Source organism: Rhipicephalus sanguineus, chromosome 9 (genome assembly GCF_013339695.2).
Source record: "Rhipicephalus sanguineus isolate Rsan-2018 chromosome 9, BIME_Rsan_1.4, whole genome shotgun sequence".
NCBI classification, from domain to species: domain Eukaryota; kingdom Metazoa; phylum Arthropoda; class Arachnida; order Ixodida; family Ixodidae; genus Rhipicephalus; species Rhipicephalus sanguineus.
In genome coordinates this window covers 33,807,295-33,823,300 of record NC_051184.2, presented here as the reverse complement: position 1 = coordinate 33,823,300, position 16,006 = coordinate 33,807,295, and the positions used below count along the sequence as shown (strand labels likewise).

Sequence of the window (16,006 nt, the reverse complement as noted above, 5' to 3'; positions counted from 1 at the left end):
CTTGTGCAGTCCACTGAACTTGCTGGGTGGGTAATCTATCGAATTCCCGATTTGTAGTTGCAAAAAACCAAGACATGAGGCACGCCATAGTGGGGGACTCAGGATATATATCGATCACCTGGGGTTCTTAAACGTGCGCCTAAGTCGAACGGGTGTTTTTCGTATTCCTACCCCATCAAAAGCGACTGGGACTCGAACGTCCATCCTCCGAATTAGCAGTGTAATAATCACTTCGATCACAGAGCTGCCGTTGTGGATAGATAAGCTATGCTATCCACAAGCACAGGCGTGCGCACAGGGGGAGCAGGGGGAAGCCCTCCCCTCGTAATCATCAAAGGGGGGGGGGCGCCAAATCAGCTCCATATATTTACTCAGTCTGACCTGTCACATCATTGTTTAATGTGCAGGGTTATGGCCATGAAGGTTTTTGACGATAATGGCAGCCGAGTACCCCTGATGCCGCATATTCCAAGAACCGTTTAATTCCCAACTTTACCTGCGCAAGCCGCGGACCAAAGACGGGGCGTTGTGAGAAGGACGTCGTCGCTTCATCTTCATGTTTGCATCCATTGCGAAGCTTGTTTCCTTGCGGGCTCGACCAATAGGGGGGAGAGGGGGACGCTGCTGTGCAACTTGTCCACCCCCTAATGGCAAACCCTGCTCACGCCATGTCCTCAAGGATGATTACGGCCCGCGTCGCCAGCTGCGAGTCGGGAAGGCGACGTTGAAGAAAAAAATATTCACGGCAGTCCGACAGAAAACGAGTACCGATCAGCTAGCCGGCGGCTTCCACTGTTTGCAGATTGATCTGCTGCCGTGCCACCACTCAACGATGTCAGCGTACCCCTTTCGCTCGTCCGCGCTAGCCCCGGAAAGGGCATCGCAGAGGACGCAGTGATCCATGAAGCGTTGACGTCGAACTTCGTGCGTCTTCTTCCAGGCGAAGTAGGCCTCGTAACGGGCAGGATCGGCGGCAAGCTCCTTCAGGTACGCGGCGAGGCGTTCGGGCGACGCGAATCGAAACGCGTCGATGCACGAACCGGGAGGCGCCAGGGAGGCCGCGTACGGTCCCATCACCACGGGAACCATGCCGTGGTGGAGGGCGTTGTAGAGCTTCTCCGTGACGTAGTCGGGACACACGGCGTTCTCCAGGGACAGGTAGAAGTAGTACCTCTCGCCCAGGTGAGCGAAACATTCCTCCCTCCCTGGGCACTGCAGGTTTCCGCAAAGGCCGTACACGTCTACCGTCACGTGCTTCCTGAGTTCCGCGACGTAGTCCTCTCGGCGGCTCGGTGTGCGACAGTTGCTGACGACCCAGGCGACCAGTCTGGACCGCTTAACTGGGAACGACGAGTGTCCCTCTTCGGCTAGTGGCGCATCGCTGCGGCGAGAATGAACGGTAAAATATGGATGTGGAACGTCCGAGTCGAGGCGGTAGGTGTACGTCCAGTTGAAAACGTCCCTGATTCTAACCAATTCCTCGGGACGGCTGTTTGGGGGCGCCTCCATATTCCAGTAGACCCATCGCTGGTGCCCGGCGCGGTATCTGCAGCAAAAAAGAAGAGCCGTGCCGGTTGTACTCATCATTATTAAGGGTTCCTAGGGGAGAAAAGAGTGTTAAGGACAACTATATAAAATGAGTGCATGAGCCCCCAATAGAAATTTTTCAGTCTCAAAGCGAGGTAGAAGCAACAAGGCTATTTTAAATATTTGCAAACCGGTGGTAGTAAGTTATAAGCGGAACGCACGTGTGCAGTTTTTTTGCACTCTTCTCGTGATAGTCCATTGCTCAGGGTCGATGAAGTAAATGATATTGGGGTAAACTTCCACGAGAAACTAAGCTTGTCTTCACACCTTAGATGTACGAAAGAATGTGCCCTTCGCGGCTCTGGCATTTTTTGTGGAATATTGGATGACTTTCGCTCCTTTGCTGCATTTGCTGCATATTAATATTGTATTCTTTTGTGCGCCCTGGGCTGCTAGAGGCTAGAGCACGTTTCTGCAGTTTGTGTCAGAACGGGCACATTCACGTCGTATTCTAACCTCGCTAAACCCGTCCACAGTAGTTATATCTATATTCAAGCACCACTTCTGCCTTTGTGATGACCATAATAAACACAATCCATATGTATACGTCTAAAATGGAGACATATTAAATAGGACCTTCTGTGCCACTCCGACGTGGTTCATGATACCGAGCGATGTCTAAATTAGAGCTGTGCACGGGCCGTATTTCCGAGCCCGAGCCCGGCCCGGGCCCGCTGACATTGTCGAAGGCCCGCCCGAGCCCGACGGCAAAGGGCTGCGAGCCCGCCCGGCTCGGCCCGACGTACGAAAACACAATCCCGGGCCCAGCCCGGCCCGGCTTTTTAAAGATTCGCTGCGAAAACAAAGCATCGTTTTCCGGTAATTTGGCATTTTATTGAGCATATCAAATATGATCAAACGACACACGACGAACAGTCTCTGTTACACAGATTACAAATTACAAGTAGACGGCCTCATGCCAGCAACAATGGAGTTCGCTCGCCAAAGCCGCCACGTGTATGGGGTATGCCAATGCAAGCGTCAGCTTGCACGAAGGCGATCTACGTCGGGTCGCTCGTCGCTGTCGCGTGCATTTTCACTCATATGGGATTTGGCTTTAAATCTAACGCGAACAGTCGCGTGGCGCCGTCATTAGCTCAGGTGGTGTTACTTGTACGTTTGTCGGAGTGCAACAGAGGCAGTGCTTTATCTGCTCCCCTTTTGTTTAAAGTAGCGAATGGAAAGGAAAAGCGGTAAAGGGCGGTCGCGGAAAAGGCGCTGTATACGTGCTCGAAAAAAATTCCCGCTCATTCTCTATATTTCGGGCTTGAGTCGGGCTTAGCGCCGGGCCCGAGCCCGGCCCGATAAAACTCCAAGCAGCTCGAGCCCGGCCCGGGCCCGAGGTGAAAATACGTCGGCCCGCCCGAGCCCGGCCCGCGGGCCGGGTCGGGCTCGGGCTTTCGGGCAACCCGGAACCCGTGCACACCTCTAGTCTAAATATGACAACATATAAGGTAGATGAAATATATATAGGCGAAACAATAAGTTGAAGGAAACATATTCTTGAACAGAAACTCCACTTGGAAGCTGTTACGCTCAAAATAGGTGCGAGAGGCCCCTGAGCACAAATACTACCACGGGCCAAAGTTGGCCCGTGGTACTTCCTGATGCCCCCTGATGTTCTCTAGTGTTGCATAACTTTGGGCTAATGCTATCACGTGTTGACCAACTGCTGCCTAACCTTGGCAAATGTTGGCAAGTGTTGCCAGAACATCGAACGAGCAGTCAACTCATCGCGCACACGACCGTTGCCTCTCAGGGAAGTTCGCCGCAATAATGATTATTACCTGGGAAGGTCGGTGGCGTTGGCGTCCCTGTCGTGAATGATGACGGCGTCCGCCGACCTGACCAGAGATCTGTTCCTGGTCAGGAAACACGGGACGCTGCAGCTGTTGTAAGCCACGAGCCCGCTACGGACATCGGACAGCGGCTCGAGCCAAGACCCGAAGGTAGGTGTCCAGAACAGTATGGTGACCGGCTTGCGCGCGGTGACGTTCGTGGAGGTGCTCTTCGGAAACCACGCGGGAAGTTCGACGGCTATCGGTCGGTCGCCGCCGTACAAGACGAAGAAGACTGCGAGCGAGACGCAGATAAGGAAGGCGCCGACGTACTGGTAGCGTAAGGACCTGCCAGATACCATGGAGACCTGAAAGGAAACCGAGCAAGGAGTGGACAAACACTTGCGGCGAATTTTCCTTAGATAAATGGCCGCTGCGTGCGAGACAGTTAATGAAGTAACGTAAATGCGTAGCAGTACACGTGTGTTACTTTATTAAATTGTCATAACAGCAGACAGCCGACGTTAGCCGAGTAGCAGCCAACACTTCTCAACGGTAGCCAGTACTGGTATTGTGAGAGAAAATACGGCATACACTGTACACGCTATACACTTATTTTCTCAAGTTACTAACCATCTATTGTATATTTCGTCCCGAGTGTAGATATATGCGATGGCTTGTGTGGCATACTGTATGTCACCAGGGATTCATATCACGTCAACTGCAACGTTCATGGAGATATGGAAATAGCCAGTTATCGAGTGAACAGATTGTTACCACTCAATGCACTGCGGGTTCGATCACGGCAGTTGTGTTCGCGCTTCGATGGGGCCGATACACAAATAACAAGAAACGCAAAGAACACGCTCGTATGTATTCTCAAGTTTAGATGCACGTTAAAAGAACCATTGACTGTAGAAATTGTTTCGGAGTCCCCCATTACGGCGTGCGTTACAATCATACCGCATTTCTGGCACAAAAAAAAATTCAATGCAATTCTTACACTTCTTTTTTTACACTTTAGTGACTGGCGTCTCAAAGGAAGTCCTAATTTGAGAGTTGCACCTGAGCAGACATAATGTCACTTTGGCAATTCCTACGTGCGCCCTAAAGTGAATAATTATTTGCCATTTCAAAAGCTTTTTTTCTTTTCTTTTCTCGCCTAAAACAAGACGCACTCCGACACAACTTTACGAAATTAGTGGTCAGGTGTCCTTGTACGGAATATGCAACATTTTAATTTTTTAGTTGAACCGCCCCATTTGGAAATGTACACTTGAATACAGAGCTGTCAGCTGAAGAGGGAGAAGGCAACAAGGGTGCGGTAGTGAAAACCTTGAAGAGTTTGTGGACCACACGATCCGAGAAATATTTTTTTCAATTTTCTAGCAATTTGTGAGCATAGGCAAAAAACCGTACAACGTTTTACAACACCGTCGCGCGTACTCGTTACAACACAAGATTGCACGAAGTAATTGCAACCCATGTGAAACACAAACGCCTTCACTCAACGCTTGATTGTATACGCTATAGCAATGTCTGTAAATCGGAATACTGTATGCTTAGTTCAGAGACTGCGGATGCATCAATATACGGTATGAGAAGAAAAAACTGTGGAAATTATTAATGCACGTATTAAAAAAATGAAAATTCAGCCGCATGCTTTGTCTGTGTTGTGAGTACTACTACTTAAATGTGTCGTTGGTAAGTTGCTCCAGACCTTTACTGTATACGCAGAGAGCAAGAGTATTCGAGAGGGTTAAGTTCTGACAATGAAAGATGGGCGTTTTAGACGTGCGGCGTGTTGATGCCGTTTTTCTGGCGTTTTACAAGTAGCTTTAGAATGGGTTTAAAGCAAGGGTTGAAGAAATGATAAATTATTGTTTTCAAGCACGAAAAGAAAAGCTTACTATGTGAATATTCTTTCGTATCCACTACTTCTGCACATTACGAGTGGCGCCCAAGCGATTCTAGCCGTGAGAACTGGTGGTGGCGGTAGCTGGCAAAGTTTTGGCAAACTCAAACATATATTAGCGAATAGGATGTCGCGCTGCAAAGTTCAGTGACGTGGGTTTGATTCCCGGACATCACTGCCGCATGCTGAGGAGGGCGACATGGAAGAACGCACGTGTACTTATATTTATGTGTACGTTAAAGAATCCCAGAGGGTTGAAACTAATTCGTAGTCCCTTACTGCGACGTGCCTCGTAACCGTGTCTCTTAATTCTGTACCTTTATTATCATCCATCGCTTACAGCCGGCCGATGCTCGTGATGCACATAGGCGAAGCTTCATTACTTGGACAGACAAATAACCACGAAAAGGTGTCCGCCGCGGTGGTGTAGTGCTTACGGTGCTGGGCTGCTCATCCGAAAGCGCGGATTCGATCCCGGCCGCGGCGGTCGCATTTCGACGGAGGCGAAATGCCAGAGGTCCGCGATGTCAGCGAACGTTAAAGAACACCAGATGATCAAAATTTCCGGAGCCCTCCACTACGGCGTCCCTCATAATCATATCGTGGTTCTGGGACGTTAAGCCCCACCAATTATAATTAATTAAAAACCACGAAAAGAAATAGCAATAAAATAGAATCATTACGTTATTTCAACCCAAACGACTGCAAGTTCCAGACCCGCAGCGGTAGTCTAGTGGTTATTAGGCTCGACTGCTGACCCGAAGATTGCGGGATCGAATCCCGGCCGCGGCGGCCGCATTTCGATGGAGGCGAAATACTAAAGGCCCGTGTGTTTAGGTTTAGGCGCACGTTAAAGGAAGCACAGGTGGTCGAAATTTCCGGAGCCCTCCACTACGGCATCCCTCATAATCACATCGTGGTTTTGGGACATAAAACCTCGACAATTATTATTACCCCAAGTTCCAGGTAAACGTGCAGCTTTTGTACCGGTATGCCACTGGCGTGATTGCGCAGCTTTTACACTGGTATGCCACTGGCGTAACCGAGGGGGAGGGGGGTTCAAACCCCTCCCTCCAAAATGTTTCAATTTTGCATGCGTATATATACAGGCACACAAACAAACACACGCACGAACATACATATAAAACATGGTTGAACACTCCCCCCCCCCCCCCTTCGAAAGAAAAAAACTCTCACTACGCTACTGCGGTATGCACTTACCCCAGTAAAGTAGAGCGACTCATCCAAGAAGAAAAAGAAAGGCCCAATGGAAATGCGTTCGCACAAAACGAGACTCAGCCGAATCCACTCCGATGAGGCGACACAATATTCCACGTCGAACAAGGTGCTTGCCTGTCGGCTACCTATCCACGCTTCCAATAGTTCACAGCCACGCCGTATCAGTCGCGGCTCGCGAAGAGCTCTCTTATCTGCGTGTATGATATCGGCTGAAACTCGGAGGGCTCTCGCGAGTGAGGTACGGGGGTATACGTATGAAATGTACGTACGGTCGTCATAGCGACAGGGCAAATATCCGTACGATAACGATAGATTTCTTGTTTCCTTTGTGAGTTCTTTCCTGACGTTCAGGATAAGGCCACGCCGCCTTTTGCAAGTGGTATATTATCGCGGTTTCAATATCCAACAGTCGCATGTAGCCGCGGTGCTTGTTTACAAGTATCGGCATACCTTTCGGTCGAATCATCGACGCTCTATCTTTAGACAATACACAATTTTCAAGTGCATCCGTAAGGTAGAGCACAATTCTAGGCATTGAACTGTACTGCCCGATGAGGCACTCATTCCTGTCACGGTAATTAGGGTTGAATGACTGGAGGATTGCCAAGTTAAGCCGGGAACAAACAGCGTTAGACCCGGGACGGTGATAGCACGAGGCCGCTAATGTTCTGTAACCGTCCCCGTCTAGCGCTGTTTGTTCCCGTCTTAATGATGTACCAACCAACCCAGTTAGGCGCACTCCTGCGCAATTGTCAGATGTTTACTAAGCAAGCTTTTGCCTAATTATATTACGGCACGCGATGCAATTAACTCACGAATTGTAGGCGGTGAGTTCTACATTTCTGAGGAAAATATCAGCTGAGGATGGCTGAGCGTGAGAGAGAACGCTATTTATTGAAGTACAAAGAATTCTGCCGCCGAATATGTAGGCACCTGCATCCTATATACTCTGCGTATAGGCGAGTGGACCTGGAAGAGAGAAGGGCCCTAGAAGCAAGAATGTCTTTCGGTTACTCCTCCTGTGCAGCCCTTTGTACCGGTTGCGCGACTATGAACAATCAAAATGTGGTCTAGCCGCCACGACAGCCACAATACACAAGGCGTTGCACTTGTGAGATCGAGATGGCAAATCCGACGCATGCCTAGGCGAATTCATTTCGATGAGCGAGCGCAGAGAAACCGCCCTCCTGTGCTTAGATTTAAGCGTACGTTAAGACAACACTAAGGTTAAACAATGAATCAGTTTGGATTGACAAATTGTACTCTGAGAACTCTAATGGCGTTAAGTGCACCGTCGTAGGTTTATTAATCGAGCAGGAAATCAAAATCAAACGTCCGACTGGACGTTTGATTTTGCGACCAAAACGGCCATTTACGATCATTTGTCGCTTTGTGACTAACTTAGCTAGTCGCCGTTGCTAGTCGCCGGTGCGAACGAGCCTTTAATACTCGTAGCACGTATATTAGTAGTAATAATAATTGTCGAGGTTTTACGTCCCGAAACCACGATATGATTATGAGGGACGCCGTAGTGGAGGACTCCGGAAATTTTGACCATCTGGTGTTCTTTAACGTACACCTAAATTTAAGTACAAGGGCCTCAAGCATTTCGCTTCCATCGAAATGCGGCCGCCACGGCCGGGACTCGATCCCGCGACCTTCTGGTCTGCGGTCGAGGAACCATAACTACTAGAGCACAGTGGCGGGTATAGCAGTTGCCAAAAGTAATTATATTATAACCGAAAGCACGTAACATGACTTTCTTGCACAGTTGAATGACAGGCGCGCGCGCGCCGCAGTTCTGGGGAACGGGACTTTAATTTATTCTGAGGTTGCGACCGTCTATAGCACTGGCGCACAGCACTATACATCTGCGTGTTGTAGCCATGTTGCCTCAAAACTCACCATGTGTCCAGAAGATGTTTCCGGTCAGGTTGTCCTTGCCGCCCGACGCTGGTGCCATCAGCGCAAACTGAGGCTTATTTGGCAAGCGCATCCTCCGCAGGTCCTCCGCGACTTCTGTGAACGCCATATAGTGACGTCCACGTAGATGGCGGCGTCCGGTTGAAGCCTGCAAAGCAGCATGAACGACCGTATAAGGCCCGCTGTTTGTGCGTGGCTTGAGATTCTCGAGCGCGCAGTCGAGGAATGTAGAAGGCGTCGGTTTCCGGTGATACCGACGCGTATTTGCAAACATGTAATTAACGGCTCAATCTAGCTTAAAGGGCCCCTAAACAAGGTCTGAAAACACAAAGAACGATCGCGTTATTATCTCCTGGCGTTCCTCGTCTTTCCGGCAAAATTCGTAATGCCAGCAGTATGTTCACGTGACGTCCTGAGGAAATAAGCGTTCGATTGGTCCATATACCGGGAATATCAGTTGTGAATTGTCTCCTACTCTGCTTTGCCATGCAGTCTCACGCCCTTTCTGCCTCGTCTCGCATGGCTGTCGTGCGTGATCAACTGATTTCACTTCGCCTTTTGCGTTTTCGAGTGCGCAAGCGGAAATAACAGCGTGTGGACGAAAAGCGCGAAATCCTGACAGCCTCAACGCTTACTGCTGACATTGTCTAAGTGTTTTATGAAGAAATAAGTGGCGAAGAGGAGAAAGCGCCTGTAGGAAGGGCAGTGAAGGTTAGATAGAAACCACTCTCTTGTCTTTGAACTCCCAGTGGTTTAGGGGCTATTTAAAGACCTGGTAAACGGGAACGTGTCGCTCAGTGGCTATTAATGTAAACAAGGCTTTTGGAATGCCGTAACTACCATTCTTACATTGAGACGAGGCTTGCTGTATGCTAAGAAAGATGTACGAAAGAGGCACTTGTGTCAAGAATACCCTTGGGCCAGCACAGTCGCCTTTTTTGTTTTTTTTAATGAATATACGCCCACTTCCTATTTGCAAAAAGTGTAGCGGCAATCTAGTTTCCGTGGCTATTACAAATACGCTAACAATGCCTACGTATTAAAGGGAATGTTGTTTTCTTTTTCATTCGCAAACCCTCTCAGATTTCGCTAGTGTTGTTGCTGATATATCTTGCATCAGAGAGAAAGTGTGCGCAATATCACTACGCGTTCGCCAGTTTATGTCAGGGCAAAACAAACAAATAATGAAACGGGCGAATGTAGAGTCAGCCTATACTATATACCGTATTTGGCCTTTGCTTTTGTCATCTCAGGGTCACCAACGCCGCCTGATCGGGATGTCAAGTGAGACGTCTTTCCATGCAGTAATGTCTCAGTGTGTCGTCGACTGTACGTGTGCGCGTTACGCATGCGCCTTGCCTTTGACGAGTTGGGGCTCGCGAATGTTCGCGCTTATCTAGACAGCAAACATGCCCAGTCACATGAAGAGCATGCGCATTTATATATTCTCTCACTTCGGACGCTCTCACTTTGTAATAAGCGTTCAGAGATATCAGGGCGAATGTTTATCGCGTCTCTCTCATACTTATTCCGCTGTATCTTCTCGCTGAGCTGCGTACACCGGCGCTGCCGATTCCGGAAAAATTTATCGCAAGGTTACTGCGGGTGCGGGCTCGTCGACGTGATGAACCTTAGTCGCTCAGACAACTATCTTTGGGTAACTGGCGAAATGCTCGCGAATAATCACTCTGATTAATATCGATTGTCCAAAGCGCGAATACCAAGAAAAATCGGCAATGTTCAAAAGCAAGCACTGATTGTTATAAGGTTCATTACCTGCATTATTATTAGACATAATAATAATTGTTCGGGTTTAACGTCCCAAAACCACGATTTGATTATGAGAGACGCCGTAGTGGAGGTCTTCGGAAGTTTTGACCATCTACGGTGTTCTTTAACGTGCACCTAAATCTAAGTACACGGGCCTCAAGCATTTCCGCCTCCATCGAAAATACGGCCGCCGCGGCCGGGATTCGATTCCGCGACCTGCAGGCCAAGACTTTTCACCCACTACAAAGTGTTCAGTCACAATTCTTCATTGTCATCAGCCACATGCAGCATTAACAAAATACACATAATGCCTCATAGATGTGTAGCGGGTACCTCGCTTATCCGCAGAAAGACGAAGAGTGGCATAGATCCCTACATCACAAAAATTACGATTTACAGCGTAGTGGATACCTTGCATGTGTGCTTGCATTAGATGCCCCAAGAGAGTACGGAACGGGTCCCAGATGGATGGATGGAAAAACTTTATTTCGTCAGAAAACAGTTGGGGACGATTCCGTGTTAGATGGCCATCAACCCAAGGTTGACGGCGACCTGTGTGGCCCACTCCACGACCCTTATCTGGACGACTGGGTCTGAGCTGGTCAACACGGCCTCCCACTGCTCGAGAGAGGGATCACGCATAATATCCGCCGGTGGCGGCACCATGCTACATTCCCACAGTATATGGTCATAACTTGCCACTGCCTGGCACCATTTGCATTGTGGCTTAATCTCCTCCGGGTATATTTTGCTCAACACATATGGGTTGGGAAAAGATCGCGTCTGCAGTTTTCTCCAGACGCATTCCTGCGCCTTGGTCAACCGCTTGTGCGGGGGTGGATAAAGCCTACGCTCTAGTTTATAATGATTGGTGATGTCGTGAAAGGACACCAGCCCATCTCTCGCGGATCTCCCCGGAATGGGCGGCTCACCTGCCCGGCTGACGAAACCTCGAGCATTCAGGTGAGCCGCCTCGTTCCCAGGGTTTCCAGAGTGTACTGGTACCCAGACAAGTTCTATTTCCCGAATTTCTTGCCCCGCGGCTCGGTGCAGTAGTCGTGCGGCGGTGACCGATATTCTGCCCCTCGCCAGATTTCGAATGGCTGTTTTTGAATCACTGAGAATCAGGTCAGACTGAGAATTAGTGATAGCTAGCGCTATTGCCGCTTCTTCAGCAGTTTCTGAGGAGCGGGTTTTGACTGATCCAGAGGCGACTAAGCGTCCCCGCCTGTCCACCACCACAATCGCAAATGCGTCCTTGTCCTTATATTCCGCGACGTCTGTATAGACTGCCGATTTGTACTCCCCATATTGAACATGTAAATTCCTGGCTCTTGCCTGCCTGCGTCCCTCATGGAGGCGCACCTGGTGATGCAGCACGCTAGGCTTTCGACAACGGAAACTGGCAGGGATATATTGGAAAGGATTGGCGTTGGCGCCGAGGCTCCCGCTGGTGACACTAAAACTCAGGTGCGGCGAGAATTACACAAGGCCTTGTACATAAAGCCTTTGCCCAAGAACATGCATCCGATCCACCATGAGGGACGGGTCCCAGAAAATCCGTTCTTCGAGCTTTCGCTATGACTGTGCTGCGCAATGCACGCAGGCCCGGCGTTTTTTATCTTTCTTTCTTCCTCTCTTTCTCTCTGTTTCTTCTATCTCTTTTTTGGTCTCTGTTTATTTCTATTCATTGGTCAAAGGTGCGGGCCGACCACGGAGGCACTCCAAGACCACGTGAGGTGCAGAAAGCTTGCGATTCCTCCGATCCCGGAGGCAGTGCAAGAAGCTTAGGTTTCTCGGTCGCTATGTGCGTTAACGTACTGAAGCAAACCATAAAAAAACAGCGTTTTAGTATTACTCAGATGTTTTACATGTAATCCTGTCGAGACCACTGCCAAGTTCGCAGCGCTTCCGCATCGCGCTCTGCGCCACATCGCTGGACATTAGAAGACGAAGACAAAGCTGTACCAAGTCGGGGTGACGATGTTGCCGTTCAAGTTCAATAAAATATCGTTCCGGAGTTATAGAGGCAGTTACTCTGCCTGCTCGGTTGTTCAGCACTTTCTTTTATTCGATGTTTTACTTACTTTAGCTCAATTGCTAAACACCTTAAATGTAATATTCACGCCAACTCACTCATCAAAAAGGTTTCATTTGGTATCCGCATTATCATTAAAACACGTGCATTCTTTCAACCTCATATTCTTTTCTCGCTTTATAATGCTTATATTAACAGCCACTTATCATACTGCCTATCATCATGGGGTAACACATAGGCCATTCATCTCAAACCGCTTCAGCGCCTTCAAAACCAGGCGATAAAATTAATGACGTATAGCCCATTGCGTTCCCATTCTACACCCATCTATCAACAGCTGCGCATTCTACCGATTCAAGAGTTGTTTTATCACAGATCGTCCCTCATCACATACCGTCTCATTCATCGTGAAATATCATTAGATAGTATTCCTCACCATGTCCTTGTCAACAACAATAATACCAGGTTTTCAGAGCAAAATAACTTTCTTTTACCCAAAATAAGATCGAACTATGGCAGATTTACAGCTCGCTTCTATGGTATTCATCTTTGGAATCGCATACCTCTTTATACTAAATCATCTCGGTCACTGCAATCTTTTAAACACATGAAAGACATATTGTTAAAGAAACCTTTTGTTCAACTGTAATAAATTTATTTTCATCATCACTTCACAGTTCTGTATTGGTATCTTTAAGCTTTGTATAATGCTGCTATGGTAAATATATTTTTTTCTTTTTTAGTATAGATCGTTCTGTTTTGATTGCATTTTTTATTTGTTCGCTCTTTTTGCTGCTGTTACCGTTTATGTACGCAACTAATTATAGGAGGTCCCCCTGACAGTCTCGTACTTTGGGACCTCCTTATTCTGTATGTATTATGTAACCCCTCTTTTGTACATGCAATAATAATGAATAAACTTGAACTTGAACTTGAATTGCTGTTTCTCTTAACTAAACACTTCCCGCCCCCCGGTTCATGGCCCATCCCCCTTATTGGTACGCGCCAATAAAAAATGGTCCGTCATCATCACCGTCATTAAAGAGGCAGATAACTGTATTGGGTATGAGTCATCGAATGAGAATAAGAAGAACTTATGAACCCAACAGTAAGCACGATTCCATAGCTCATCCGACGTCCTAAGCTCCACGGTTCCACCGGCTCTGAACGTTGTAAAGCTGTCGTCCCGTCATCCTTCGAGATGCGCTGCACCGTCGCTAACGCCGTTCTCCTTTGCATCCTCGTTAACCTTTCAGACTGTTTGTCAGGTAAGCCTAGCCTCTTTTCTGCGCCAGTGTTCTTGCTGCACAACATCCCCTGGCGAAGCCCGTGCATAGGGATCTCCACGACGTGGCTTGGGAACCATTGCAGTGCAACGCGGCTTTAGGAGGCAGCGGTCGCGATGTACGCATGCACGACGATGCATGCAGCTCAATGTTGATCGCTCGATCGCTCAAGAATTAAACTCCGCACCAATAAAATTGCGCGTATAGCTTCCAACTTGAACAATAAACGAAAATGAGATACGTTTAGAATATATGTGTACTGCTCGAAGGCTACTGGTGAATTACTTTTCCAGTGGAAGGCGAGGGTATGAACAATTTGCTCTCCACGAGTTGGTTTGCTAGCTGGTTTTACACAAAGCTAGTAGCGAATGGATGACATGGGTACAGGAAGGAGAAAAACTGTCGCTGCTGTCTTCGTGTATATGCGGTTCTTTAAAAAATGCTCTGCCTTAATATGGCAAACTAGAAATGGTCGTAACCCTCATAAGCACATTTAATGTCTACTTCTTTTCTCGTTCTTCTGCCCTCGTCCTTCCTTCATTGCTGTCCCGAAACGCGACAATCGTGGTACTGCGCGCTGACATTCGCAGGTGACAAGGTGAAGCTGGCAGACGTGGAGTTCCTCACCTTCCGGCAAGGACTGTACACAACCGGTCGCCGGTCCCACTCATCAGTGCCACAACTGAACTGCCGCGGCGGCAGCGCGGGCTGCCAAGACCAGCCTTCGGTTGTTCAATGCTACAACCGGGGAACCGACGGCACGGACGTGCAGGTGATGTTTCTCGCAACCGGACAACCCTTTAAAGGGGTCATGAACCACCCCTCGACCTTGGAGAGAAAAAAAGACAGATCCCGCGGAACGCAGACACTGCTATGAACAGCTCAGCCAAATCTTGCAGTCGTGGTCCGCAAGGAGAATTTAGAAGCGTAGAGCAATGTTACCATGTTTTTCAAGCGCCTTCTTCTCATGCCGAGGCCTGTGCTCACTCTCTTCGCAGCTTCCGGCGCCTGCTGTTTGACGACGAACAACAGAAGGCATGCTATTGGCCAATAACAAATAAACATAAAGAGCGGCGTTTGGATCGTATGCGCTTGTTGTCGCGGGTTGCCGCCAAATGCCGGCGCAGGGGTAGGGAGGGGTGGGGGGATTGGAAGAGCTGAGTCCCCCCCCCCCCCCCCCCCCCAGCTACGCCAATGAGTGTTAGGATTGCTGTAAGAATTTGTTTTCCTGCAAATGGGCGCCAGTCTCCTTTTATATAAGATATCCGCAGTATTAATCCGAGAAGACAGCGATATGTCTGCTGCAGTGCTTGATAAAGCCGAGCGAGGTTAACACGTAACACGTGATCCATATCAACTTATCTCGATGAAATCCCTCGATCGACAGTCTAAAGGACGTCGGTCAGTTCATGGAGCCTTGGCAAAGTTTCTCGGGCACGTTCAGGAAATGATGGGGGCTTGAAGAGAAGAAAGAAGCCTTGAAGAGGGGTTACCACTGGAGCCATGAAATATCCTTGAACAAGATGTGTCCGTGCAGCCATGAAAAATCCTTGAACAGGCGGCATAGCTGAGCTATTAGAAATCCTTGAACGGGGTATCGCGGGCGCCATGCAAATATCCTTGAAGAGTGGGCATTGCTAAAGCTCCAGTGACGCCCCCTATAGTCAGGGATTTTTCACCTCGTCGAACACGTCTGCACATTGATGAAAATTGTTGACTTCTAACCCTTGAATGCTTCATTCTGTTCCTTTACAGTGGGAATGTGATGCAGAAATGACGACATCCCAAAAATTTGGTGTAATTCAAGTCAAATGCGAAGGGTACGATTACCCGCAAGACGAATACATCTTGGTTGGATCTTGCGGCGTGAGTATGCTCTCTTGGTATCTCCTTCGGGTGTGCCTAATGTTAACGTTTGTAACTGCAGCATCTTCTGCATATAAACAGCAAATAGGGTATTGTATAATCAGTTAAAGGAATAGCGATCCTAATTTTCGAAGGTGAGCTTACTCTGCCATGCAAATCTCCTGTGTACAGGGACGGCTCTGAGCAAGCGTGAAGTTCAGAAAATGCTGATAAGATATTTTAGTTTGACATTAAAGGCGATGTTCGCATGGCGCACCTACTGACATCGACACTGTCGTGATGTCAGGCTACAGTGTCGATTCTGGTGACCTCACGCACCAGTATGGCTAGTTGTGATGGCGTCGACCAAAAAATTGAAAATGGCCGCTTGTGTGTCAGCAACGGAGCCACGGAGCGCAGCGGCCGTGGAAACGTCGCGATATCTTGAGCGAGCACATGACGAGAAGCTTATATCGGGTTGTGACGTCAGGGTACAGTAGAAGCGGAAACTAGCTTTTAAAAACACATTGTAATTACTTTTTCAGGGTACACTCCTGCTTACCAGCACATTTTCTAGGCTCTTGAGGATATGGCCTTTCACTTAGCGAAAAAAAAAAAAAAACGA

General features: G+C 48.4%; 1 protein-coding gene across 1 annotated transcript; it reads right to left on the bottom strand.

Annotated features, from left to right (window-relative positions):
• Positions 1-610: 610 nt before the first annotated feature.
• On the bottom strand, positions 611-6,679 carry LOC119404944 (alpha-(1,3)-fucosyltransferase 7). Its single transcript, XM_037671668.2, has 3 exons — positions 6,502-6,679; positions 3,375-3,733; positions 611-1,546 (listed from the first exon to the last, which is right to left on the bottom strand). The coding sequence occupies exons 2-3, from the start codon at positions 3,725-3,727 to the stop codon at positions 772-774; spliced, it is 1,128 nt and encodes a 375-aa protein (XP_037527596.1). The 5' UTR covers positions 3,728-3,733; positions 6,502-6,679; the 3' UTR covers positions 611-771.
• Positions 6,680-16,006: the final 9,327 nt, after the last annotated feature.

Coding starts and splice junctions, on each gene's coding strand:
- LOC119404944 (XM_037671668.2), bottom strand. CDS start 3,727: ATGGTATCTGGCAGGTCCTTACGCTACCAGTACGTCGGCGCCTTCCTT. Junction 1,547..3,374: donor AACGCCACCGACCTTCCCAG/GTAATAATCATT, acceptor TTTTTGCTGCAG/ATACCGCGCCGGGCACCAGC.